Source organism: Notamacropus eugenii, chromosome 5 (genome assembly GCF_028372415.1).
Source record: "Notamacropus eugenii isolate mMacEug1 chromosome 5, mMacEug1.pri_v2, whole genome shotgun sequence".
NCBI lineage: Eukaryota > Metazoa > Chordata > Mammalia > Diprotodontia > Macropodidae > Notamacropus > Notamacropus eugenii.
In genome coordinates, this window is record NC_092876.1 from 36255859 (window position 1) to 36279533 (window position 23675).

General features: G+C 42.3%; 1 protein-coding gene across 4 annotated transcripts in view; it reads left to right on the forward strand.

Moving 5' to 3' along the window:
• Positions 1-23675, forward strand: part of PRKCZ (protein kinase C zeta) — a 235222-nt gene that overhangs the window by 162949 nt on the left and 48598 nt on the right. For all 4 annotated transcript variants that reach the window (XM_072608570.1, XM_072608571.1, XM_072608572.1 and 1 more), the window contains one exon: positions 20714-20845. In XM_072608570.1, coding sequence (XP_072464671.1) covers positions 20714-20845 — 132 coding nt within the window. The remainder of the gene's footprint in view (positions 1-20713; positions 20846-23675) is intronic.

Here is a 23675-nt window from a genome sequence, read left to right on the forward strand (position 1 = left end):
ACTGTTTTATTGTTGTTTGCATTTTATTTAACTTTGCATCAGTTGATGTAAATCTTCCCATACTTCCCTTAGTCCTCCACATTCTTACAGTGCAGTGATATTCCATGAAGTTCACATCCCACAGTCTGTTTAGTCCTTTTCCCATCTGTAGATATCTACTTTGTTCCCAGTTCTTTGTTACTCATGCCACGGGGCTATAAGGATCGGGGTGGCAGTGTGGCAGAAGGTAGGTTTCATTTTATTCATGACCTCCTTGTGTTATATGTCTGCGTGGACAAGTCAAAAAATAAAGACTGTCAAGGAAAATTATTTTGAAAGAAGAATTATAAGAGAATAGCTCTTTCAGACCTCAAATTATATACTATTTGCAAGTAATCATGAAAAAATAGAAAGATAAATCAATGGGACAGACTAGAAAGAGAAGAATCAAGAAATAATTGAATTCAGTGTTTAATAAACCCTAAAACATAAATTGCTTCAGAAAGAACTCCCTGTTTGACAAGAATTGCTAGGAAAATGAGAAAGCATTCCGGAGGTTACCAACATCTCTCACCTTACATCATGACAGATTCTAAATGGATGAGACCTGAATGCAAGGACAAAAGATAACCCTTGACCTCAACAAATTGACATTCTCTTAGAGGAAATAAATGATCACATAAGAAAATATCTAGTAATGGGGAAGGCAGTAGCAAATGGCGGATTTATGAAAGACCTTAGGAATGACCTGTGGCTTGAGTTAGACTTTAAAAGCAGCAAGGGATTCTTCCAGGCAGAGGTGAGGATGAACACATTCCGGGCATGGGTCACAGCCTCTGTGAAGGAATGAAGCCAGCCAAGAAATACTGAACACAAAGACAAGTAGGCCAGGCTTCCTGGCATATAAAGTACCTGAAAGGGAGTAATATGACCTCCTTTAAAGGACCCAGGAAACGTATGCACCTAAATCATTTGTGTTTTTTCCCTTTGTTTCTTGTTTAATGAGCATCTAACTCAAAAATCTCCTTTTCTTCCCCCCTGTAATATGTACTGGATTCTTTTCTCACCTGATATTATGAGGTCCTTGTTGATTCTGGTTCTTTTCTTATGGTAATTGTGGGAGTTTCTAAAAAATGCCTCCTTTCATCTGAGCAGGAGGCCCCAGCAGCTGCACGTTTGGTGTTTATAGAGGGTTTTTTTTTTTTTGTTAGATCTGGCCAGGCCAGGGGACTTTCTCAGAACACCTGAGGAAAGGACTTTCAACCTGGTGGAGCCTGAGCCAAAATTCAAGGTTTTATCAGCTTGTGGTAGATGTCCACTGTCAGCTTTGCCCACATGCCAGGACCAAAACTGAATTCCAAATACAACAATAAACCCCCTATAAGCAAAACAAAAAACTTGCAAAGAGATGGCCCTACAAAGAAGCCATTCTGAATGCTAAGAAGAAATGCCAACTTCACTAACACCTGCCTCACTTTTCCCAATAGAAAGCAACTCTTTGGAATTCTGGGGACTGTTCTTTGATCACAAGAGATGCTGTTGTAACTTACGTGAAAGGCAGTGGATCCCCAAATGTGATTTCAGACACACAAATACACACATCTATATTACATATGCACAGACTCTTCTCACACATACATACTATACACATACAAGTCGACTGATGTTTCCCGTGTTGCCATCTCTGTCTGGCTTCACTTGTGCATCGTAGAAAGGCCCAGTTCATTCCAGGCAGCAACAGTCGGAGAGACGCTGGCGACCCACCCACAGACAGAGAACATTTTCATTGGGGTCTGCCCTGAATGAAGCATTCATTCCGCTCTTGGCCTCAACCTCCATATTTCCTTTCTGGATTATTTTGAAGGTTATAATAACTTTAAAGCCCAAAGTAGCATGGTCAGTGGGCATCAGATCCACAGTGTCCTGGGCACTAATTAAACACTTTTGCTTGAATGTAGTTCTGTGCTAGGGGTAAATGTGGAAAAAAAAACAAGGAGAGTCTAGTCCCATCTTTGTATAGAGAAGTAAATGGAGAATCATGGAATTGTATGGTATTGATGCCCCAGAAGTCCTCTAGGTTAGCCCCATCGTTGTATAGGTGAATACAATGCAGATCCCATAATTACAAATTTAGAGTTAGTTGGGGACCCCAGAGACCCATATAATCCAACCCCCTCATTCTATCGATGGCACAGTGCACAGAGCAGAGTCCTGAAGTCAGGAAGACTTGACTTCAAATCTGGCCTCAGACTCTTACTACCTTTATGACCTTGGGCAAATCACTTAACCCTGTTTGCCTCAGTTTCCTCATCTGTAAAATCAACTGGAGAAGGAAATAGCAAACCACTCCTGTAGCTGCCAGGAAAACCCCAATGAGGTCATGAAAAGTCAGAGATGATTGAAACAACTGAACAGCAACCACCTCAGACCCCACAGCTGTCTGATCTACCACATTGTTATTTCTGTTCAGAGGCAGGTGGGGGCCAAAGGGGTAGGGGTTAAGATGTACGTAGTCCTAGAGCCACTAATTGATGGAGGGAGGGAAAGAGAAAGGAAGGAAGGAATTATTTTAAAATTTCCACTTTTCAGTAGAGGAAACTGAGTCAGACAGAGGTTAAGTGACTTGCCCAGGATCACACAACTAAGAAGTATCTGAGGTAGGATTCCACTATCCATTTTACTGCCTGACATCTTTTGCTGTCATATCATATCCATTTCCCAAGTTGTTACTCTTCCTCTCCTCCTTTCAGACAATCATCCCTTAAAAACAAAGGATAAATATCTACTGAATTGTCCCATTCCAACATTCATGTCTTCTCCCTGTCAATAATGTAGAGAATTGGTGCTTGACCATGTAGATACATCTTGTATGTGACTCTTCTCTGCCACCCACCACTTTCTGTTTCTCCTTCTCTATCTTCCCCTGATTATAAAGCAGACCTTATCCTAAGGTCCACAGACCCATAGGTCCATGGATGGATTTCATGTGGTCCATGAAACTAACTAAGCATGAAAAAATTTTATCTTTATTTTCATTTAACTTCTGTCTGAAACTTAACACTCCCTTCCTTTATGAATGTAGACAGAGATCTTTCTTCTGAGAAAGGGTCTGCTGGCTTCACCAGACTGTCTCCAGGATCCTGGGCACAGAAAAGGTTAAGAACCCTTGGGTCACTGTGGCCATGGTGATTTTTGCTGTCTTTGCCTATCTGTTGAGACTGTTCCATGACCTTTTCCCAGAGCAAAGTTAGCTCCTTCTGTCCAGACGTGTGGTCCTTCTGGCCTCCAACACGCCTACCACCTGGCACACCCCCTGTCTAGTCAACATGGTTCACTGAGAGTCTGCCCTCTGAATTACTGATGGTGCCTGACTTTCCTAATTTCTCCCCAATGTATAGAAAGTTTCCTTTACATGGGCACCCACACATGCTTTCTCGGTCCATCTTTCAGCCTTTCCTGTCGTTATTTGTTGGGTCCATTTTTTTCCCCCAAGATATGCATGTTAATCATTCGGTCAAAAAGCATTTATTAAGCTCTTACTGTGTACTCAGCTTTTCGTGAACTGCATATTTCTGCTGATATCATCCATACCCAGCCTTGCACACCCACCGTAATTGCTTACTTACGCTCACTAAGGGTCTTTCCATTGCCCTTTTGGTTCCAAAGACTGGCACGCTGTGATTCACAATTTGTAACCATCTAGCATGGTGTAATTCTATGGATATCACAATTGAGAAGATAACCTTTGACCACAAAGAGAGTCTTGAAATCATAAGAAATGCTACATTACGTGACTTAATGAATGGGATCTCACTTCATCCAGTCACATTCTGGCCTTCAGTCCTCTATCCACCTGCATGATCACTTATAACTCAACAAGCCACCCACTTAACTGATTGTCATAATCTAAGAAGTAGCCAGTTTTTTAGATCCATTTGTTTTTTTCCTGCTTGGATTGTTGGGTCAGTGACTTGAAGAACCACAAGCCTCTTGAAAGGAAAGATCCTGTAGCATTAATGATCAAGGAGGCTTCCTTGGAGAGGCAGCACCTTGAGTTAGATGCTTTAGGGAAGGGAGAAATTCTGAGATGGAAATTCCAAGCACAGGGTACAACTTGTCCAAATAAATGCATAGAGGCTGGAGATTAAATGTCCTATTCAGGAAATAATTTGGCTGGAACATAGAGTAAATGAAAGATACATATAGGAAATAAGGCCAGAAAATGAAACCAGATTCTGGAGGGTCCTCAATGCTCAACTGAGATGTTTCTATATTAAAAAATATATTTTATATTTATTTATAAAAGAGGCATGAGGGAGCTCACAAGCCTGCTTGAGCAGGGGAATGACATGCTTAGAAATAAAACTTTTTCACCTCTTAACACAATGGATGGAGATGAAAGTGTCTGGCTTCAGGAGGACAATCAAGAGTCTGTTCTAGCCCAAGTCTGGGGTGGACTCAGTGAGTGATGAGTGGATGTGAGGCCAGCAATTTGCCTTCTCTCTCTCTCTCTTCCTCTTTCTCCCTCTGTTTCTCTCTCTCTCTCTCTTTCTCTCTCTCCCTCTGTTTCTCTCTCTCTGTCTCTTTCTCTCTCTCTCTCCCTCTGTTTCTCTCTCTGTGTGTGTCTCTCTGTGTTCTCTCTCTCTTTCTCCCCCCCTCCCCTCCGCCCTTTTCCCCTCCCAGCTGAAATTCTCACTTTATTAAGAAGTTTCTTCTGGTAGAAGTCTAGAGCGCACCTCTCTTGTGTCACTCCTCTTCTGCTGGAGCTCTTTATATTCATTTTTTTTCTCATGGAGAATCTAGCCTCTCTGCTCTGGGTCCATTTGCGAAGTTTGACTGGATTTGGTGTCCCAGAGACTTCTTTGAAATGTAAATGTACTCTAATTTTTTCTGTGAATAGGCAGGGGCAGGGTAGTTCTCACAATTTCCCACTTTAAAATCATAGCCTATGGGAAGTCAGATGATGCCCTGGAAAAATCTTTTTCTTCTTTTTTTTCCCACAGTTTTGAGACTCCTGCCTGTAGCCTTATTTTCCACCTTCCTCCCTCTCCACCTCCCCCAGCTTGGAGGCAGGTTTCCTGCTTCTGTATGGTCTCCAGCACAAGCTTTATTCTCAGCAGCTCAGACTTTTATTAAATGCCTGCTATGTTTAAGGAACTGGAAGCAATTCAAGACAATGCAGAAAGCATTTATTCAAGTCTTACTTTGTACCAGGCAAGAGGTACCATGTCTTTCAAGGGCTGGCCTTGGACTTAGGAAGACCTGTAGGAATGATGTCTCCAATGGTGGAGGGAATTTCCTCAGTGGGAGTTTCTTGGACCAATGATGTCACAGGCCAACTCACCTTCCCCCTTCCAAAAAGCAAAACACCTTTTCAGTAAAGAGGAGAATTAGAGAGTCATGATAGATGGCCCCAGCTGGTCTCAGAGCCAAGAAGACTTGGGTTCAAATCTTGCCTCTGACAGGTACTAGCTGTGTGATTCTAGGTGAAATAATGCCACCTCTCAGCATTCTAGACGATCAATTGTCAGAGATGTCTTTCCTCATTGGACATGTCTTCTACCAATCGGGCACAAAGAAAACAGTCTCCCTTTCAAAGGTCTTCCATGTTAAGGAGAGGAGGGGTGAAAATGAGCAGAAAACAAGTCCCAACAGAATCCATCAAGCAGCATTTCTTAAGTGCCTACCGTGCACCCCTACTACTATTTTGCTTCTTGACTGTGTCCCTGAGAGTCAAGTTCATTGGACGAGGGACCTCATTCTTTCCTTTATTCAACTGGTTCCAGTCTGTGCTAATGCTTGTTCCAAGATAAAAAGAGGGAAAAACAGAGAGAGAAAGACAGACAGACAGACAACACACATAAGAGCATTCCTGGCATGTGGGACAGGAGATCTAATGTCATATACTGGGAAATAGGGCTGCTAGGTGGCATGGTAGATAGAGTACACTGGGTCTAGAGTCAGGAAGACCTGAATTCAAATCCAGCATGAGACACTGTGACTCTAGGCAAATCATTGCAGCCTGCTTGCCTCAGTTTCCTCATCTGTAAAATGAATTGGAGATGGAAGTGGCAAACTACTCCAGTGTCACTGCCACTAGAAAATCCCAAAAAAAGGGATTCCAAAAAATTTAGACATTGAAAAGACTAACCAGCAGTGAGGAAGTGACTAAGACTGGCTTGAGGGGAAATAATAAAGTGGCAGGGAACCTGATCCTGAAGGAGCTTTGGAAGCCCAAAGAGGGCTAAGTGTCAATCACCAAAGTTTCTTGAGCTGTGGAGTAACGTGTTTAGATTGGTCCTTTAAGGAATATAATTTTGGCTGCTTTGTGATCATGGGATACTGATACTCTCAGCATTCCAGACAGCTAAGACTAAAATCAGAAATCTACTGCCCCTCCCCTCACCCATAATTAAGTAAAGTTAGCCTGGAATTTCAAGGCAAGATATTGTGTTCTGACCAACTTCATACAGGGGTCACCTCCCTATTACTGGGGTGCCACAGAACAGCCCAAGGGAAGGTGCCTGGTATTTGCCAAGAGGCAACAGTTGGGGAAAGCAGAACAAAATCTGAAATTTACAGTCCCGTTTTCCAATTTGAAGACTTGTCAGCAGCTGCCCTACTTTGGGAAGCTTCCAAGGCTCTATGGAAATTAGAACTGAAACTTAGTCATTCTTCACCCACATCCACCTTCACCTCTTGCTCCATTCCTTGGTGTCCTCATGTCATTTCCAAATCTTCGCAGGCAGAATGGAATCAAGTAGTGAGTGATTCTACAAATCTTCAGCCTCGGTTTCCCCCTCTGTGAAAGGAGAGGAAGGGCATCGGGTAGGACTGGATGATTTTTAAAGTCCTTTCCAGTCCCAAATCCTATGGACTGGTTACCTAAGTAACGGTGGTGGGATTTGGATGTTTGCATTTGCTTTTGCAGTCTGACCTTTAGCTTCATGTTCTATGAAAGGTGAATTGGTTTGTAAGACCTGACAGAAGGCTATTTTTCTGTCCATTATCAAAGCTCAGAGAAAAGCATTTTTTTTTTTTTAGTAATAAAAATAGTTCTTGATGTCTGCCTAAATGGCCTTATAAATAAAGCCGTGATGCCCATGTAGGAACAAAGATTATCAGAGCTGAGTTGAAAGGTTATTTAGAGTCAACTAGTCTAGCCTCCCTCCCAGTATGGGAATTTTCCCTACAAGAATCCCTGTCCTGGAGGGTTGCTTAGTTTCTTTTTGAATCCTCCAGTGACAGGCAACTTGTTACCTCATGAAGCAGGTTGCTCAGTTTTTGGCCCTGATCAATGACAAGTTCTACATGTACCTTGTTGGAGAGCGCTTAGCCATGAGTCGTTGAGTAACTTGTACACAGAATACATAATTGTTTTGTTTTGTTTTCTTTTCTTTTGTGGGGAAGCTACTTAAAGACCTATTTTGCTTCTTGCGTCAAGTTTAGTGGACAAGTGACCTCATTTGTTTTTTGCTTTAACTGGGGTTTAGTCTGAACTGTAGGAGGCCCTGTGCTTGTTGAAATACAGAAAGGTGGAAAGACAATTTCTGTCCTCTAGGAGCTTAAGTTAAACTGGGATACACACCAAATAAAAGCACATTCAGGCTATATGTTAAGTAGATCTTGCTAATTTCAGAGGAACCCACAGTGAAGGAAGGAAGGAGAGAGAGGGTAGGAGGGGGGGAGAGAGAGAGAGAGAGAGAGAGAGAGAGTATTTGAGTAGGTACCTACTATGTGTTACGTGCTTTATAAATATGATCTCATCATATCCTCGCCACCACCCTGGAAAGTAGGTGCTGCTATTTTCCACACTTATAGACTTACCCAGGGTCATACAGCTGGTAAATGTCTGAAGCTGGCTTGGAACCCCCATTTTCCCAGTCCCAGTAGCCTCCTGGCAAGGGATTATGTTGAAACTAGGGATTTTAAGAGGTCTAGAGTAAGTGCATTTCAGGCACGGTGGGAAGTGTAGGGGGTAGGCTACCTGTGCAAAAGCATAGGGAACAGCCAAGAGAATTTCACATGTGGAGAACATAAGTATACTGGGATAGTCATGTGAATTCCATTGGAAAAGAGGTTTATTATAAAATTTTTTAATGATAGATTGGGAGCCACTAGGTGGCCCAGTAGATAGAGCACCAGTCCTGGAATTAGCAGGACCTGAGTTCAAATCCAGCATTAGATATTAGCTGTGTGTCTCTGTGAGAGTCATTTCACCCTCATTGCCTCCCTGCTGTAAAACCACAGGTAGACTGTGAGGGGCTTAAAAGACCACACTGAAGCACTTCTATTTTGTCCAAGAACCTGGAGGAAACCACTGAAGTTGCTTGAGTCTTGGTGCTTTGAGAATGTCTGCTTGACAGGTGTGTGGAAGCTGTTTCCTAGGATCCTATGTTTCAGGCTGGGTAAGACAGACAAACTCATCCAGTTGGACTTGATTTCAGCACAGTGACATGTCAGATGATGCAGACGTCTCTTGTACTTCTTCTATTGAGATGGTTTTTTTTCCTCCATGTTGGTATTTTCCCCCAGCTAGACTGGCAGTGTCATGAAGGCAAAGGACCGTGTCTTACACGGAAGTTCAGAATCTATCCTTCCCATTTGTCCACCCCAGAGCTCACAAAGAACCCCTTTCTAGAACATTGGTCAGTCTATCAAGAAGCATTCATTAAGCTCTTACTGTGTGCCCACCATGGTGCTAAGGTGGACTTGCAAAGACAAAAGTGAGACAGTTCCTACCCTCCAAGACCTTATATTCTAATGGGTAAGAACACATTCACATCCAGCTTCTGCTCAAAGACCTTGATACCAAAGGCCTTTGCTGTCATAGTTATCCTCCTCTGATTAACCTTTTCTAAAATATGGTGCCCAGGACTTTTTTTCCCCTTCTATCCTTTCTAACTTTCTCATAGCTCCCTGCACCGCAGGTATTTCCTCTTTCCATTGTTTGCCCCTTTTTTTCCCTCCTGATTTCCTTCAAGGACTAGGTACAATCCCTTCAACTTCCCCTTCAGGCTAACGCCTTCCCCCTTAGACACTATTTCTTGTTTGTTCATGGTTGTTTGGATCGAGTCTCCCTCATTAGACTCCCTTCCCTCCCCTCTTATTTTTGAATCCCCAAGTGCTTTGGCCAATGTTGGGCACTTAAAAGTACTAGGTGACTGACTAATACTTCAGGAGGTGAGTCACCTTCCACTCAGGAGATGAGTCACCTTCTCTCTACCTCCCTAGATACATTCCTTCATTCCAAACCTCACTGAACAACTTTCATTCTGCTCCTTTCCTTCTGTAGGCTGCCTCTCGTGTCCACAATACATTCCGGTCTCATGCCCACCTATGAACATCATTTTCTTTCATCCATCAAGTCTGCCCTAAGTCTCATTCAGCTAGGAAGTCCTTTCCCCCAAACTTTCATAGCACCTGATCTGGCCTTCATCATTTCTAAGGGGGGGTCAGGCCACATATGCTTAGTTGGCACATGGATGTTAAAACATATGGACTAGGTCGAGCCATGTGCTCTTGTAAAGGTCTCTTGGAGAAAGTGGCATGTGGCCTGAGCCCTGAAAGGAGGGAGAGAGAGCAGCAGTATCTGAGCATACTCAGATACTTTTTTGAAGCCTTCTTCCAGGATCAAACACCACTTCTTAGTTTAATGCTCAATGGAAGGTCTCCATGCTCCACCAAGCCTCAGTTAGGAGAGGGCCTCTTCTGGTCTGATGCTTTTCCTTTCCTCTTTCTTTCTGCTCTGTTATACCTGTGGGTTGATGAGCCTCTTGTCTGACTCTGGTAAATACAGAAGCAACTTTGCCACTCGGCTGACTCAGACATATGGGTTTGCCCAGAACTCTCTTAAGACAGTGGAAGAGGAGACAGACTTGTTTGAAATTCACAGGACTGCCCTTATTATGAAGTGACCAGGTGGAATGGGTCCATCAGCAAGGCTTTATTAAGCACCTGCTGTGTGCTAGGTACTGAGACTACTGAGATAAAAATAGGAGCAGAGCATTTCAGGAAGGGGAGACAGTCTGTAGATGTGCAATGGCATGGTGGTAGGAAATGTCCTATTCTGAGGAGGCAGCAGGATACAATGGTAAGAACACTGGTGATCCTGGGTTCAGGTATCACCTTTCACATCTCACCTGTGAGAAAGTTACAACCTATGATATTATCTGAGGAGTAGAGAGGTCACATGATTTGCCTAGGGGCACAGGAAAAAGATCTGAGTCAGGTCTTCCAGCCATTGTACCTTGTTTTTAACAGAGAAAAGACAGTGATTTCATGTTGCACGGGAAAACTTTGAGAAACCAAGACTACTCACTTTCGAGGCAGAGACCTGGGCTCAAATCCCAGCTCTGACACCTGCTACTTCTGGCTCGGGCAAGTAACTTAAAGTTCTTGTTCCTCAGTTTCTGTTTCTGTAAAATGAAGCATTTCCTCTTGATGACCTTTGAAGTCCTTTCTAGCTTTAACTCTATGACCCCTATCTATATGTGAGGAGTTTGGCTAGACTCAAGAATGTGAGATGGGGATAATGTGTTACAAAGCTGTAAAGATAGCCTTTATTATTGTTTAGATTTTTTCAGTTGTATCTGACTCTTCCTGACTCATTTGGCTTTTTTTTTTTTTTTTGGCAAAGATACTAGAGTGGTTTTTGCCATTTCCTTCTCCAGCTCATTTGACAGGTGAGGAAACTGAGGCAAACAGGGTGAAGTGACTTTCCCAGGGTCACGCAGCAAGAAAGTGTCTGAGGTCAGAATTTGAACTCAGGAAGTTGAGTGTTCCTGCTTGCAGGCCCAACCCTCTATCACCACCTAGCTGATCTGTCCTTCATTAAGCACCTACTATGTACCAGACATTGGCTTCTTGCTGGAAATAAACAAAGACTGAAAGGAGGTAGACCCTCAAGGAGTTGGCTATGCTCTGGTTAAAGTGAGCTTCAAAGAAGAATTGTTAATGACTAGCCTGTGGTCACTTCGCCAGTAAGTGTCAGAGCAGGAGCCTGGAGCCCCCATTCTCCAATCTTCAATCTAGAAAGGTCAGCTTTGTCAATTTTCTGGCCTTTTTGTTTCTGAAAGTGCCTAGAATTGGGGTGGAAATATGTTTGAAATAGAAGGCACTTCCTGTTTGAATAATTTGGAGGCTTCCAAGGGAGAGCAGAAAAATGGCATTGGGTTTGGTTGTGTTTTAACTTTTTTTCTTTTTTTAAGTCACAGCTATATTTCAGTGTCCTTGGGGAAAAATATCTACAAATTCTTCCTCAAAGAAGAGGTGGTCCCTTTTTACTTACCCTTTAAATGCAAATTCTGGCAAATTGTAAGCACGTTGGCTTTTTTTCTCTCTCCAAATTTGTTGATCTAAAGAGACACAAAAAGTCCTTCTAATCTGGGCAAAGGTAGCCTGGATGGTTTTTTAAAAGGAAGAAAACTCTTGGAGAAAAATGTTTTTACACTGGGGAAAAATTATCACATGAATCTTGTAAATTCAAATTATACACTGAGAAAGCTTTGTAAAATGAAACCTTGGTTGACTTTTAAATTAGCCAGTATTTATTTAATATTTGCTTTGTGCTAGGGAGGCCAAGATCAAAGAGGCCTTGGCCTCCTGATGCTTCCTTTCTAATAGAAGAGTTGACATGCAGTTATTTGGGGGTATTTGCATAGCATAATGTTCCTACCAAGACAGTTAGGAAGAAGAAGAGTGAGGACTGTTTTGTAAAGTGAGTTCAGGGAAGAGTATGCAGCTTTTTATATTTAGCATCAACACAGAGATACAGAAAATCTGCTGTTTCTTCCTGGTCCAGGAGGCTTTGAGCTAATGTTGCAACAGAATTGTGCCAAGTGGTGTTGGTTTGAAATATCAAAATAATGATCTAAGTTCTTTGAGTACAAGGCCAGTTTCATATTTGCCTTGGTATCCCCAGTGCCTGGTACATAGTAGGTCCTCAGTTTTTTATAATTGTAATATCAAGTTTTTGTTATTATATTATGTGTTATAATATAATAATATTTATAAATATAATTTATAAAAGTAGTAATATTTATAATTATAATTTTTTATAATTATAGAGTTTTATGGTTTTCAAAAATAGGCAGAATGATGTAGGGCTCTTGGCATTGGATTTGGAGTCAGGAGGAACTGGCTGCTAATCTTACCTCAGAAACATTTGTGGGGAGGCCCTGGGTAAGTCACTTGACATGGCTCTGCCTCAGTTTCCTCATGTGTTTGAGGGTGTTAGATTTTAAAGTCCCTTCCAACTCTGTGATTTTGGGGGTAGCTAAGTGGCACAGTGGATAGAGCACCGGCTCTGCAGTCAGGAAGACCTGAGTTCAAATGCTACCCTCAGACAGTTACTATCTGTGTGACCCTGAGTCAATCACACTGGACCCCAATTGCCTTGCTCACCCTCACCATCCAAAAAAAGATCTGCTTTTTAGGATCCTGTTGGAGTCACACCAGAAGAAAGATTCCTCAATATTCTTCCCTATTTTAGAAGATGAGGCAACTCATTCCTGGAGAAGGGTAGTTTCTTGTTCATGGTCAGGTAGGTACATATCAAGGCTCAGACTACAACCTAGGTCTGTTCCGATTTTAAATGCAGAGTTCTTTGCATCACACCACACCACTGAACTTGAGGGCTCATGTCTTAAAGTTGCCTACCAAATCTTAGGATCCTGAATCTATGAAATTTTGTGTGGAGGTTAGGGGTGCTCATTTACCATATTTAGCATAGTGTACCAAGAGTGAGCCTGTTTGCCCACAGCCCCTCCAGCATCTGGTCTCACCCTTGTTCCCGCATCGTTGCTCGTCTGAGGAACCTCAGAGTAGCTTTAATACTGTGCTAATTATGACTGATATGGAGCCTTTTTTTTAACTTGTCTATTGGTAACTTACATTTCTTCCTCTGAAAGGTATTTGTGCTTTTCTTTTGACCATTTATCATTTGGGTAATGGTTTTTGTTATAAATTGGAATCAGTTCCTTATGTCTTGGAAAATGAGACCTGTATGAGAGGAACTTGCTGAAAATATTTTATTCTAAGCTAACTATTTCCCTTCTAATTTTAACTACCTTAGTTTTTATAATTATAATATATTATAATATAATAATATTTATAAATATAATTTATAAAAATAATATAACTATGGTTTTCAAAAATAGGCAGAATGATGTAGTTTTGTTTCTGCAAAAAATTTCAATTTCATGTAATCAAAATTGTCCATCTTTATTCAAGGTCATCTTTTCTATCCCTTCTCTGGCCATGAACTCTTTTCCAGCAAAGTAGTTTAGTGAATTCAGCAATGATCCTGGAAGACCAGAGTTCAAAATCCAGCCTCAGTAGCTATGTAACCCTGTGTAAATCATTTAACCTTCCTCTGTTTCAGTTTCCCAACTTTAAAATGGAAATATTAATAGCACTTACCTCTTAGAGTTATGGTGAGGCTCAGATGAAATCATAATTGTAAAGCACTTAGCACAGTGCCTGGCACATATGGTAGGTGCTTAATAAGGAAATTTCTTCCTTGTTCTTTTAATTTTGATTGTGATATGACCTTGTGTGTTTATCTAAGTCATATATTCATTTGGAGTTTATCTTGGTAGATATGGATCCAACCCTTATTTCTGCCATATTTTAGTTTCCAGTTTCCCCAGAGCCTTTTTGGTCCCTACTGTTTTCTCAGTTAGCAAGTGGGTCCTTAGCTGTTGTCACTGGGGTCTTTGAGTTTAGGGGATTGGAGTCAAGGAGAAGTGTGGTTTTTCATTTCTTCATCTCTAAAATGAAGGGCATTGGACTTGCTGACTCATTGTTTCTCTCTCCTCCTGTGATCTTATGGTAAGTCTTTAAGACTTGGTTGAAGAACATGGTGACCTGGTGGGTCCCAGTTCTCCAGCTGCTATTGTGATGCTTGAGCTATACTCCCTAACTGTTTCCTGGCAGAACAACTCCTTTTCTGGCCTGCTGGCATTTTGGCCAAGTGCTGTTCTTCCAGGACACCGATTATCTTTCCCTATCAATCCATCAGAAAAAATAGTTTTCAGATTGAACGCCCCTCTACCAAGGGAAGTGCATTGCTTCTTCTTTTCTTAGAGAATTCTTTTTGGCACTGAGTTCATAATAGTCTTCCCCAGGGTTCCACAGCAAGTATATGTTTGAACTTGGCTCTTCTTAACTCCAAGGCCAATGTACCACACTGGAACATTGATGATCATGATAACCAGTTATGTTCATGTAGGATCTGAGAACTAGAGGGACCTTTAGGGTCACCTAGATCCAGCCTCAGTTTACTGAGGCTCAGAGCACTGAAGGGACTTAGCCATGGGGACCCAGTGAGCATGAGGCAGATGTGAGTCCTCGAGTTAGAAATGGAACCCCAGAGACCATCCCAGCCCTCCCTGTTCCATTGCCCCTTTTTACAGAGGAGGAAACTGAGGCTCAGACTTGCCCAAAGTCACACAGACAATCACACACAGAACCACAGTCTCCACATCTGCATAGTTGGACCATAGGAGGAACTCTTCTTGTCCTCTTCCCCCTTAAATCCATTCTTCTCTTTGTTCAGTTGTTTAAGTCTGTATCTAACTCTCCATGACCCTATTAGGGGTTTTCTTGGCACATATACTGGAGGGGTTTATTTTATTATTGTTTAGACTTTTTCGGTTGTATCTGACTCTTCATGACCCCATTTGGGGGTTTTATTTGCAAAGGTACTGAAGTGGTTTGCTATTTCTTTCTCCATTTTACAGATGAGGAAACTGAGGCCAACAGGGTGAAGTGACTTGCCCGGGGTCTCCCATTTAGTAAGTGTCTGAAGCCAGGTTTGAACTCAAGAAGATGAGTCTTCCTGAATCCAACCCAGGGCTCTGTGCACTGTGGCATCACTTCACGGTCCCAGTCTTGGTATATGTTGGTGTAAATCAAATTCAGCCTGATTACCTTCCAATTTTCCCTGCAGTTTTTGGCAAATGAATGAGTCATTCAAGTGAGTCCTTACCCCAAATAGTTGGGGAGTTGGAGTCTCTGAAAACTCCACATTTGGGGGAATGCTATCCCTCATTTTCCCCCTCTATCCTGGAATTGCACATTTTCAGTGGTTTTCTGGTACAATTTTGTATACTATAAGTGTCTGTGTTGTGATATCATTCCTTTATTAGACTGGAAATTGGTGCCCTATAGATAGAGCTCTGGACCTGGAAGTCAGGAAAACCTGAGTTCAAATCCACCCTCAGTCACTTCCTAGCTGTGTGATGCTGGGCAAGTCACTCCACTGCAGTCTGCCTCAGTTTTCTCATCTGTTAAGCATGGATAACCTCTCACCTAGGGTTGCTCTGAGGATCAAGTAAGATAATATTTGTAAATACTTAGCATGGTGCCTGGCACATAGTAGGGGCTTTGTAAATTTTAGTTATTATTAGCCATTCTGAAGATGGCATGGGGCCATACCATATTGAAGTTCATTTCTTCCCTCTGCTTACAGAGGAACGAAGGAATGAATCACTTTGAAGAACTTCAACATTCAGCACTTGAGGATTCATTACCTGTAGATGAAACAGGACTGGAAAAGGTGGGGGAATGGGGGGGATGTAGCAATAGAGAGATAATGTGTTGTAACATAAAGAAAACTGGCTATGCAGTTAAGAGGGTCTGGGTTCAAATCCTGACTTCCGCTACTCACCACTAGTGTGGCCTTGGGCAAAGTCATTTCACCTCTCTCTGGCTCAGTTTCCTCTTCTGCATAATAACGGCACCTACCTCCGAGGGCTGTTGTGAGGATCATCTGAGATAATATTTGTGTAAAGTCCTTAGCACAGTGCCTGACACTTAGTAAGCGCTAAATATATATTTGTTATCATCATAACTGTTTATTGTTGCTTCTGTCATTCTCAAAGGTTAGTTTGTAAGGAGATTTTTGGAGACACGCAGCCCTTATTCCCTTAGAATTGTGAGAGCAGTTCTGAGGCTGCCCCACAAAGGTCACTTGGAATGTAAGCTGCTTTACGATCAACTCTTGGGGCTCCTTCTGGTGAGGCAGTTCCATCCCTTCTGCACCCTGGTAGACAGTACTTAGGAATTTCAAAAGCTGAAAAAGACTGGTATCCAACCTTTTGGTGATGAGGTTTTGATTCTACTTAAATTATTTTAGCAAGAGGTCATGAGTGCTCTGGGCTTAGATTTAGGAAAGGCCTCCTAGTTGTGAGTAACCAAGTGAATCAGCCTTTCTGGGCCTCACTCGCCTCATCTGTAAAATGGGGATCCTACCTATGGTACCTGTGAGACATTGTTAGAAGGATCAAATTAAATGATTTTGCAGTGTTTCGGAAACCGGAAATCCATGTTACAGTGACAGCTGTTAGTAATTCAGGGGATATTTGACCTCCTCTGCCCCAGGACACCCTGAAGCCTCTATGTGCCTTGTCTCTGTCTTGCCATGATCCCTCCCAACCCGCTGTAGGCCATCCTCAGGTTCTGAGTGCATCTCTTGTTTGCAGTGGTCTTCTGTTATCAGTCAAGTCAGCGGATATTGAGGAAGCACCTACTTTGTGCCAGTCACTGAGCGATGCACAGAAGATATTTTTAAAAAGGCAAAAAAAGAAAAAAAAGCCAGTCCCTGTTCCCAGTGCATCATTTCTTCCTATAATTTAGAGGGATCAGGGATTCAGAGCTAGAACTTCTAGGCAAGAGCATTTATTAAGCACTTACTGTTTGCAAAACACTGTGCTAGAGATGCTAAGGGAAGTCCTTGCCTCAATTAGCCTCCCCTTCTTACCAATGGAAAAAAGGACATGTCCTGGTGGAGGGAACCTCTGGGATGAGACAGGCCAAGTCCTGAGAGTCAAAGGCAGGGGCAGGAGAGGAATGAAGCAAGGCTGACCAGATTCTGTTACCACAATGGAGACTCTGGCACCAGCTTACCAATGGGAGAAGCAGTGGATATGCTGGATGTATATTCCAGGATGAAGAATCCTAGAGTTTCAGAATCACTTCTGGAATTGAATCTAATCCACTAGCTTTACAGATCACTAAACTGAGGCCCAGAGAAAATTGACTTGCCTAATATTGGCACATAAGCAGTATCAGAAATGGCATTTGCACCAGGTCCACTCCATCCCCGTGTCCCTGCCCACATGTCCTTCTCACTGTCTTTTATAACAGATCACGATGGTAAGAGGCCCCGACCTATTTATACCCACTCTGGGTCTCCTCCACTGTCCCCTGGGTCACTGACAGTGGTGCCTCCCTGTGATTGTCACGTCCCATGATTCACAGCCATGTGGGGCCTGCTCACAGGGGAGGAATGGTGGTGTTAAAAAGATGGGCTTTAGCTTTCAGGCAGCAGCTCAGGGTTACTGAAAGCATCATGCGCTTTCCCAATTCGGATCTGATCTCCCCTCCCCCTGCTTCACTCTATGATAATTTAGAGCTGTGAGGAACCTTAGACAAACCCCCACTTTTCACAGAGGAGGAAACTTGAAGTCGAGAGAATGTGGTGCCATGCTACCTTCTTTTTCGGTCTTTTAGTCCCTGCCCAAGCTAGATTTGTTAACAGTTAGTATAACTTACTGGGACAAAATTTTAGAGCCAGTGGGATGTCAGATGGCAACAGGTCATCTGAGCAACTTCATGTCACCCTTTGAACAATATTCATTTTTTCATCTGTTTTATAATAACTATTCTAAGGTACATTTTTAATGTGGTTTAAAGTTCCCAAAATGTTTTTATTTATACCAACACATCTTCTCTTAAATAGATTTAACCCATAACGCAGCCAAAAATGCCACCACTTTGCACTGGACAGAACTGGTTTTGGCGGCACACCTGTGATCTCATTGCCATAGGAACCTTCTTGAGCTCCACACACTGATGGACTCTGATTGATCCCTGGGGCATTGTCCTAACAAACTCCTGCTTACTAATGGAGCCCATCTCTTTTCTCCATGGTGGGATTTGTGAGGCAGGTTTCCTCTTCTCTTTTTGTCTGGGATCTCTTATAACCAATCAAATCCAACTCCATTGGACCCTCTCCAATCTTTCTGCCTGGCCCCCCTCAGACATTCTTCTTCTCCTATTGACTTGAGACTCTCCACAGAAGGCCTGCATTTTTATTGATGTATTAGGGACAGCTAGGTAGTTGAGTGGATGAAGCACTGGGCCTGGAGTCGGGAAGTTTAGGGTCAAATCTTGCCTTAAGCACTTACTAGCAAGGTGAGCCTGGATAAGTTGCTCAATCTCTGTTTGCCTCAGTTTCCTCATCTGTAAAATAATAGCACCTCCCTCCCAGGGTGATTGTGAGGATCAAATGAAATTTAATTGCAAAACGCTTAGCACATTGTAGGCAACAGGATCCTGAAGATGGTTGCCAGATATGGTTGTACCCTATGTTTCTAGAGCCTCTTAGCATTTATTAAGTGCCTACTATGTGCCAGGCATTGGGCTATGCATGAAGGATACAAAAAATGCAAAAAAAATATAGTCCCTACTTCTCAAGGAGCCCATAGTCTAATGGTGGACAATGTATACAATACAAAATTTATGTATATGGGCAGGTGTGTAATCCCAGAGGGAAGGCATAGGATCAAGAAAGGTTCCTTAGGGAAAGGGAGACTTTAACTATAACTTGAAGTCAGGACAGCTAGGGAGCCGAGGTTTAGGAGTACTCCCAGCACCTGGCACAAAACCCCAATTGCCATGGGCTAGTTACAGTTTTGATTGCTGTTAACTGAATGTCATTTGAAGAAGGTAAACAGCTAGTCTTCCAATTCAAAGGCTTTTGTGGTTCTGATGAAGGAATTGAAAGTGTTTTTCCTGGAGAAGAGATTTCTTGCTCAGCTCCAGGTTGGACTAAATTTCTTCTTCGGTCTCTGCCTACTCTTGACATTCTGTGATTACAAACAGGGCTCTGAGTCCCAGTAGCTTCCCCCCAACCCCACTGACAAACTGAGAATGAATCAGCAAAGAGCTTTGAGGCAAAATCCAACTTGAAAGGCATTTGGATGGACATGAAAGTCACATCCTGTCTTTGGGCCAGTGCCCATCTGGTTCTCGCTGCTGGCTGCCTAGACTGTAAGGTGACTGGGTGTTCAATCAGACTGTCTTATAGTGTAGTACCTGCTGGCTGGACTAGGTGTCCTAGGAGGCCTACCCTCTGTTAAAAACACAGGTTCTGCTAGCCAAGTCAACTCTGACTTTCTGAGGTTAGACTTTTGGGTCCTTACACGAACATCATGGTATGCTAGAGTCACACAACTTGATCTTAACTTTCAGTACAACTCCTCATTGGCTTGGGATGTCAAGCAATTAATTCCTTTAACTATAGAATGAGTAGTTGAGACTCACTGAACTCTAAGATCTCTTCCAGCTCTAAATCTTTATTCCCTTCATCATTAGATTTTTGATATTTTTTTATTTTTACTTCTCTTCCATAACCTTTCCCTCTCACAACTATGTCCCTTTCCCCTCAGTTATCTCATATAATAGAACTTTTTTTAAATAAAAAAGTATGAGGCGAAAAAAATCAGCAAAACCTGTTATCAGAAACCTAACATTGTATGCTGTGTTCTTCCCCCCACCCCTCCAACGTATGTAGGTATGGGTGGGTGTGGGGGTCTCCTTATGTCTTTAATTTGGGGACAAGTTTGTTCTGCATAAATTGACTTTTTTGGACTCTCTATATTATTGTAATCATTGCTATGGTGGTTTTTCTGGCTGCTTCCTTCATCTTGCATTACTTCATATGAGTCTTTCCATGCTTCTCTGAATTCTTCATTTTCATTGTTTCTTACTGTGTAGTAGTAGTAGTAGTAGTAGTAGTAGTATTCCGTGACAGTCAGGAGCCACAACTGGTTCAGCTTTTTTCCAGTCGATGAGTATCTAGTTTGTTTCCAGTTCTTTGATACCACAAAAAATACCATTCTAATATTTTGGTGTTCATGGGGAATTTTTTTTTTTTTTGGTCAAAGACCTCCCTGAGCTACATGTGTGCACACATAGATAGAAAATTTGATAGATTAGAAATGGACTTATATAGGTGTGTTCATAGATAGACAGATATACATATAACTATAGCTATATACATGTGTGTGTTTGTGTATATATATATATATATATATATATATACACACATACACGCACATACACACATACATATACATATCTACACATATCCACTGTCATTCTTTCCTAGATTGTAAGCACCTTGAGGGTAGACCCTACTGTTCCTTATGTTCCCCACAATCTAGCCCAGTGCCTGATCCATAGCATAAACTTAATTGGTGTTTTAAAAAAGTTTGTGCTGTGGTGTTCTCTGACAAGGAGGGAGTGACATGGTAGCAACACCAAGTGATGATTTTGACATAAGTGAATGAGGTGTCAGTTCAAAAATTCATAATATTCTTGTATTTTATCCCACCCCCAAATGTGGGTTTATCAGCAAATTTGGAATATGGATAAAACATGAGTTTTAGGATATAAAATAGCAAACATACTCACATTGGCTTTGGTTAAATGGTTAAATTCAGGCAGTGTATCAGAATATGGCATAAACTCCCTTCCTGGGCCTTAAGGAGTCCATTTCTCTGTCTCAGACTCAATTCTTTCTGTTTGTGGGTAGTACTGTGTAGAGCACTGGATCTCATTTTTCCTTATTTCCCCATGTCTAGCATGGCACCCTACAAGGAGCAAGGTCTTAACCAGTGATTACTACATAGAGACTGACCCTCTTCTTTGTTTTGTGTTACAGAGAGCATACTGTGGCCAGTGCAGCGAAAGGATATGGGGTCTCGGAAGGCAAGGCTACAAGTGTATCAACTGCAAATTACTGGTCCATAAACGTTGTCATATACTTGTACCACTGACCTGCAAAAGGCATATGGTGAGTCAAGGTGCCATCTAAGGGAGAGGGGGCCAGCACTGGAATACCAGTCAGTGTTGGGCTTATGGAAACTCATTTGAGAGAAGTGGCCTTCTGTAATCTGTGGAGCAGTTATACGGATCTGGGTTTGGATCCTGCCTCACACAATTTATTTGGGCAAGTGACTTACCTTTCTCAGACTTGGTTTCATCTTATGTCATATGAGGATAATAATGCAACTTCTCAAGAGGAATTTAATCTGCTAATTATGATATTCTTTACAATTGAAGAATCTGGGGCCTTTCGGACCATTGTCGAGAATATAGGGGTTTACATATCACTAAATGGGAATTGCCCTACTGTATCTAATGGCTGTGGTGATGATGGCGGCTGACTTTTTTATAGGCCTTCAAGGCTTCCATACTTCTCTCATGTCATCCTCACCATTACTGGCTGCTCTTGTCTTTTTTTATGGAATGAGGAAAATAAAGCTCAGAATGTCTAAGTGATTGTTCTGGGTCACCCAGCCAAGTATGTACCAGGAGTCAAACCCAGGGCTTCCTGGTCATCCACTGCTTTTGTATTCTGATACCAGAGAGTATTTCTATAATACTACACAGTAGTTCATACACCTCAGGTACGGGTTATGAAATCATGATATCCAATTGAGAGATGAGAAGACTGAGCCTCAGGAGTACGATCACTTTTCTCATGATTACCCAGATAAGTCTGCCTCAGAATTCAGGTCTTCCTGACTCTTATGCCTTCTACTGTATTCATTGCTGTGCTTTGACTTCTAGGAATATGTGACCTCTTTTGTGAGGGAATTAGGTTGAATTCTTTATCCTTTCCATCATGGAACAGCTCTTGGCATGATACAGGTGGGAGGCTGTGGTTATTGGACCATGGCTACCACCACCACCATCTTTGCTCTCCTCTCTGGTAGTAATCCCATTTTGAAGATGAGGAAAGTGAGGTTCGAGGAGTTGATGCATCATGTGGGATTTAAGGAGTCGAGAAGTCCTACGTTCAAATTCTGCTTGTGGCACTTGCTTATCTGGGTAATCATGATTGTAGGAAAGTCACTTTATGATTGAACCTCAGTCTCTTTGTCTTTGAATTGGACAATAATGCTGTAGGACCACACTCCCACCTGAGGCTCCAATGTGCCAATCCACACAAAGTCCTTTAGTGCCCGTTCCTCCAGAAAGGCCCCCATACTCTTAATTTGGTGAATTTAGTTCTTCTTTTATTAAAAAGCAGCTAGGAATCCATTCTTCACAGTGGCTGAAATGACTTTGACCTTTTCTTGGACAATTGTCAGCATCATTAGAGCCAGATGGGAGAGCATCTAGTCAGACCTCTTCATTTTACAGAGGGGAAAATTGAGGCATCCAGACGGAAAATGGTGTGTCCAAGGTTGAGAGCCATGCAAGTGATCCTGCCAGATTTCCAACCCATCACATTCAACTCTAGATCCAGGCTCAAGCTCGTCGGCATCTTAGATTCTTGGCATCACTCTCCGTTCCAATAGGTTTTGGAGATATGGTGCCTATTGCCAATTGGCCCCATTCAAATGGCGTAATAAGAATGAATAAGCAAGATCTTTAATTGAATATGAATTTTTATCTTCTCCATATGCCTCCTGGATTTCATTAAAGTATAATTAATGATCAGGAGAAGAGTTAGGGCTTGGTTTGTTTTTAATTTGTTTTTGATGTCGCACTGTGAAGACACAGAAGGAGCTGAGGGGGGAATGAAAGCTGTGTCAAAGTGTGTGAGAGGGACCATGCCTCCTACTCCTCTTTTTGGTGGGGGAGGGAGAGAGGAATGTAATCTAGATTAAGTGGCTTGCCCAGTTTCACACTGCTAGTAAATATCTGAGGCTGGATTTGAACTTGGGTCTTCCTGACTCCAGGACCAGTGCTATGCTCTTCACTTCTAATGGACTGGAGGTTCCATCATTCCCTGGAGGTCTTGGATATCATTATAACATTGGATATTTTGATTTCTAGTTCCCAAAATGCTTTACCTATATTATCTCATGAGAGCCTCACTACCGCTCTTACAGAAAGGTGGCGTTCTATCCATTTTACAGATAAGGAAGCCAGGGCTCAGAGAAGTGAAAAGACTAGCTTAGACGTGTCAGAGCTAAGATTCGAACCCAGGCCTTTCTGACTCCAGGTTGATCCTTCTAACCATTGTGCCTTGTTGATATGGAAAAACAAAAATGAATTCACATTGCAAAATAAACATTTGGCAACCCAAGAATGCTGATTCTGGAGTCTGAGATTCAAATTCTGTCTCTGATACTTAGTACCTCTGAGACCTTGGGCAAATCACCTAACTTCATTTGGCCTGAGTTTTCTCTTGTATAAAATGAATGAGTTAGCCTAGATGTCTTCTGAGGTCCCTTCCATGTCTACATCTGTGAGCCAATGATGAAATCACTTAATCTCCTTTGGCCTCACTTTCCCCATGTGTAAAATGATGATGTTGCATTCCGTGACCTTTGAGTTTCCTTCCAGGTGCAGATCTTTGAAGCAGTGATACTACTGAATTTCTCCTGACTTGATCTAGCTCAGTGCTCTAGGCTGTCTTTGGGTGGGTAGATTAGTGGCATCTGGACAAATGAAGACCAGGCATCCAGTGCATATGAGGGGGTTGTACTTTGGGGTTGTACATGGCTTTAATTCTACACCCTTCATGAAAGGAGGGAACTGGGTCCTGAGGCAGGAGGTGAGAGTGGCATTTTATGGAGGACCCCAGTCTCTCCTCTGGTAGAAGTCAATTTAGATGCAGTGGCCAGTCACACTCTTCCAGACCATAACATGAGACCTGGAAGGGACTT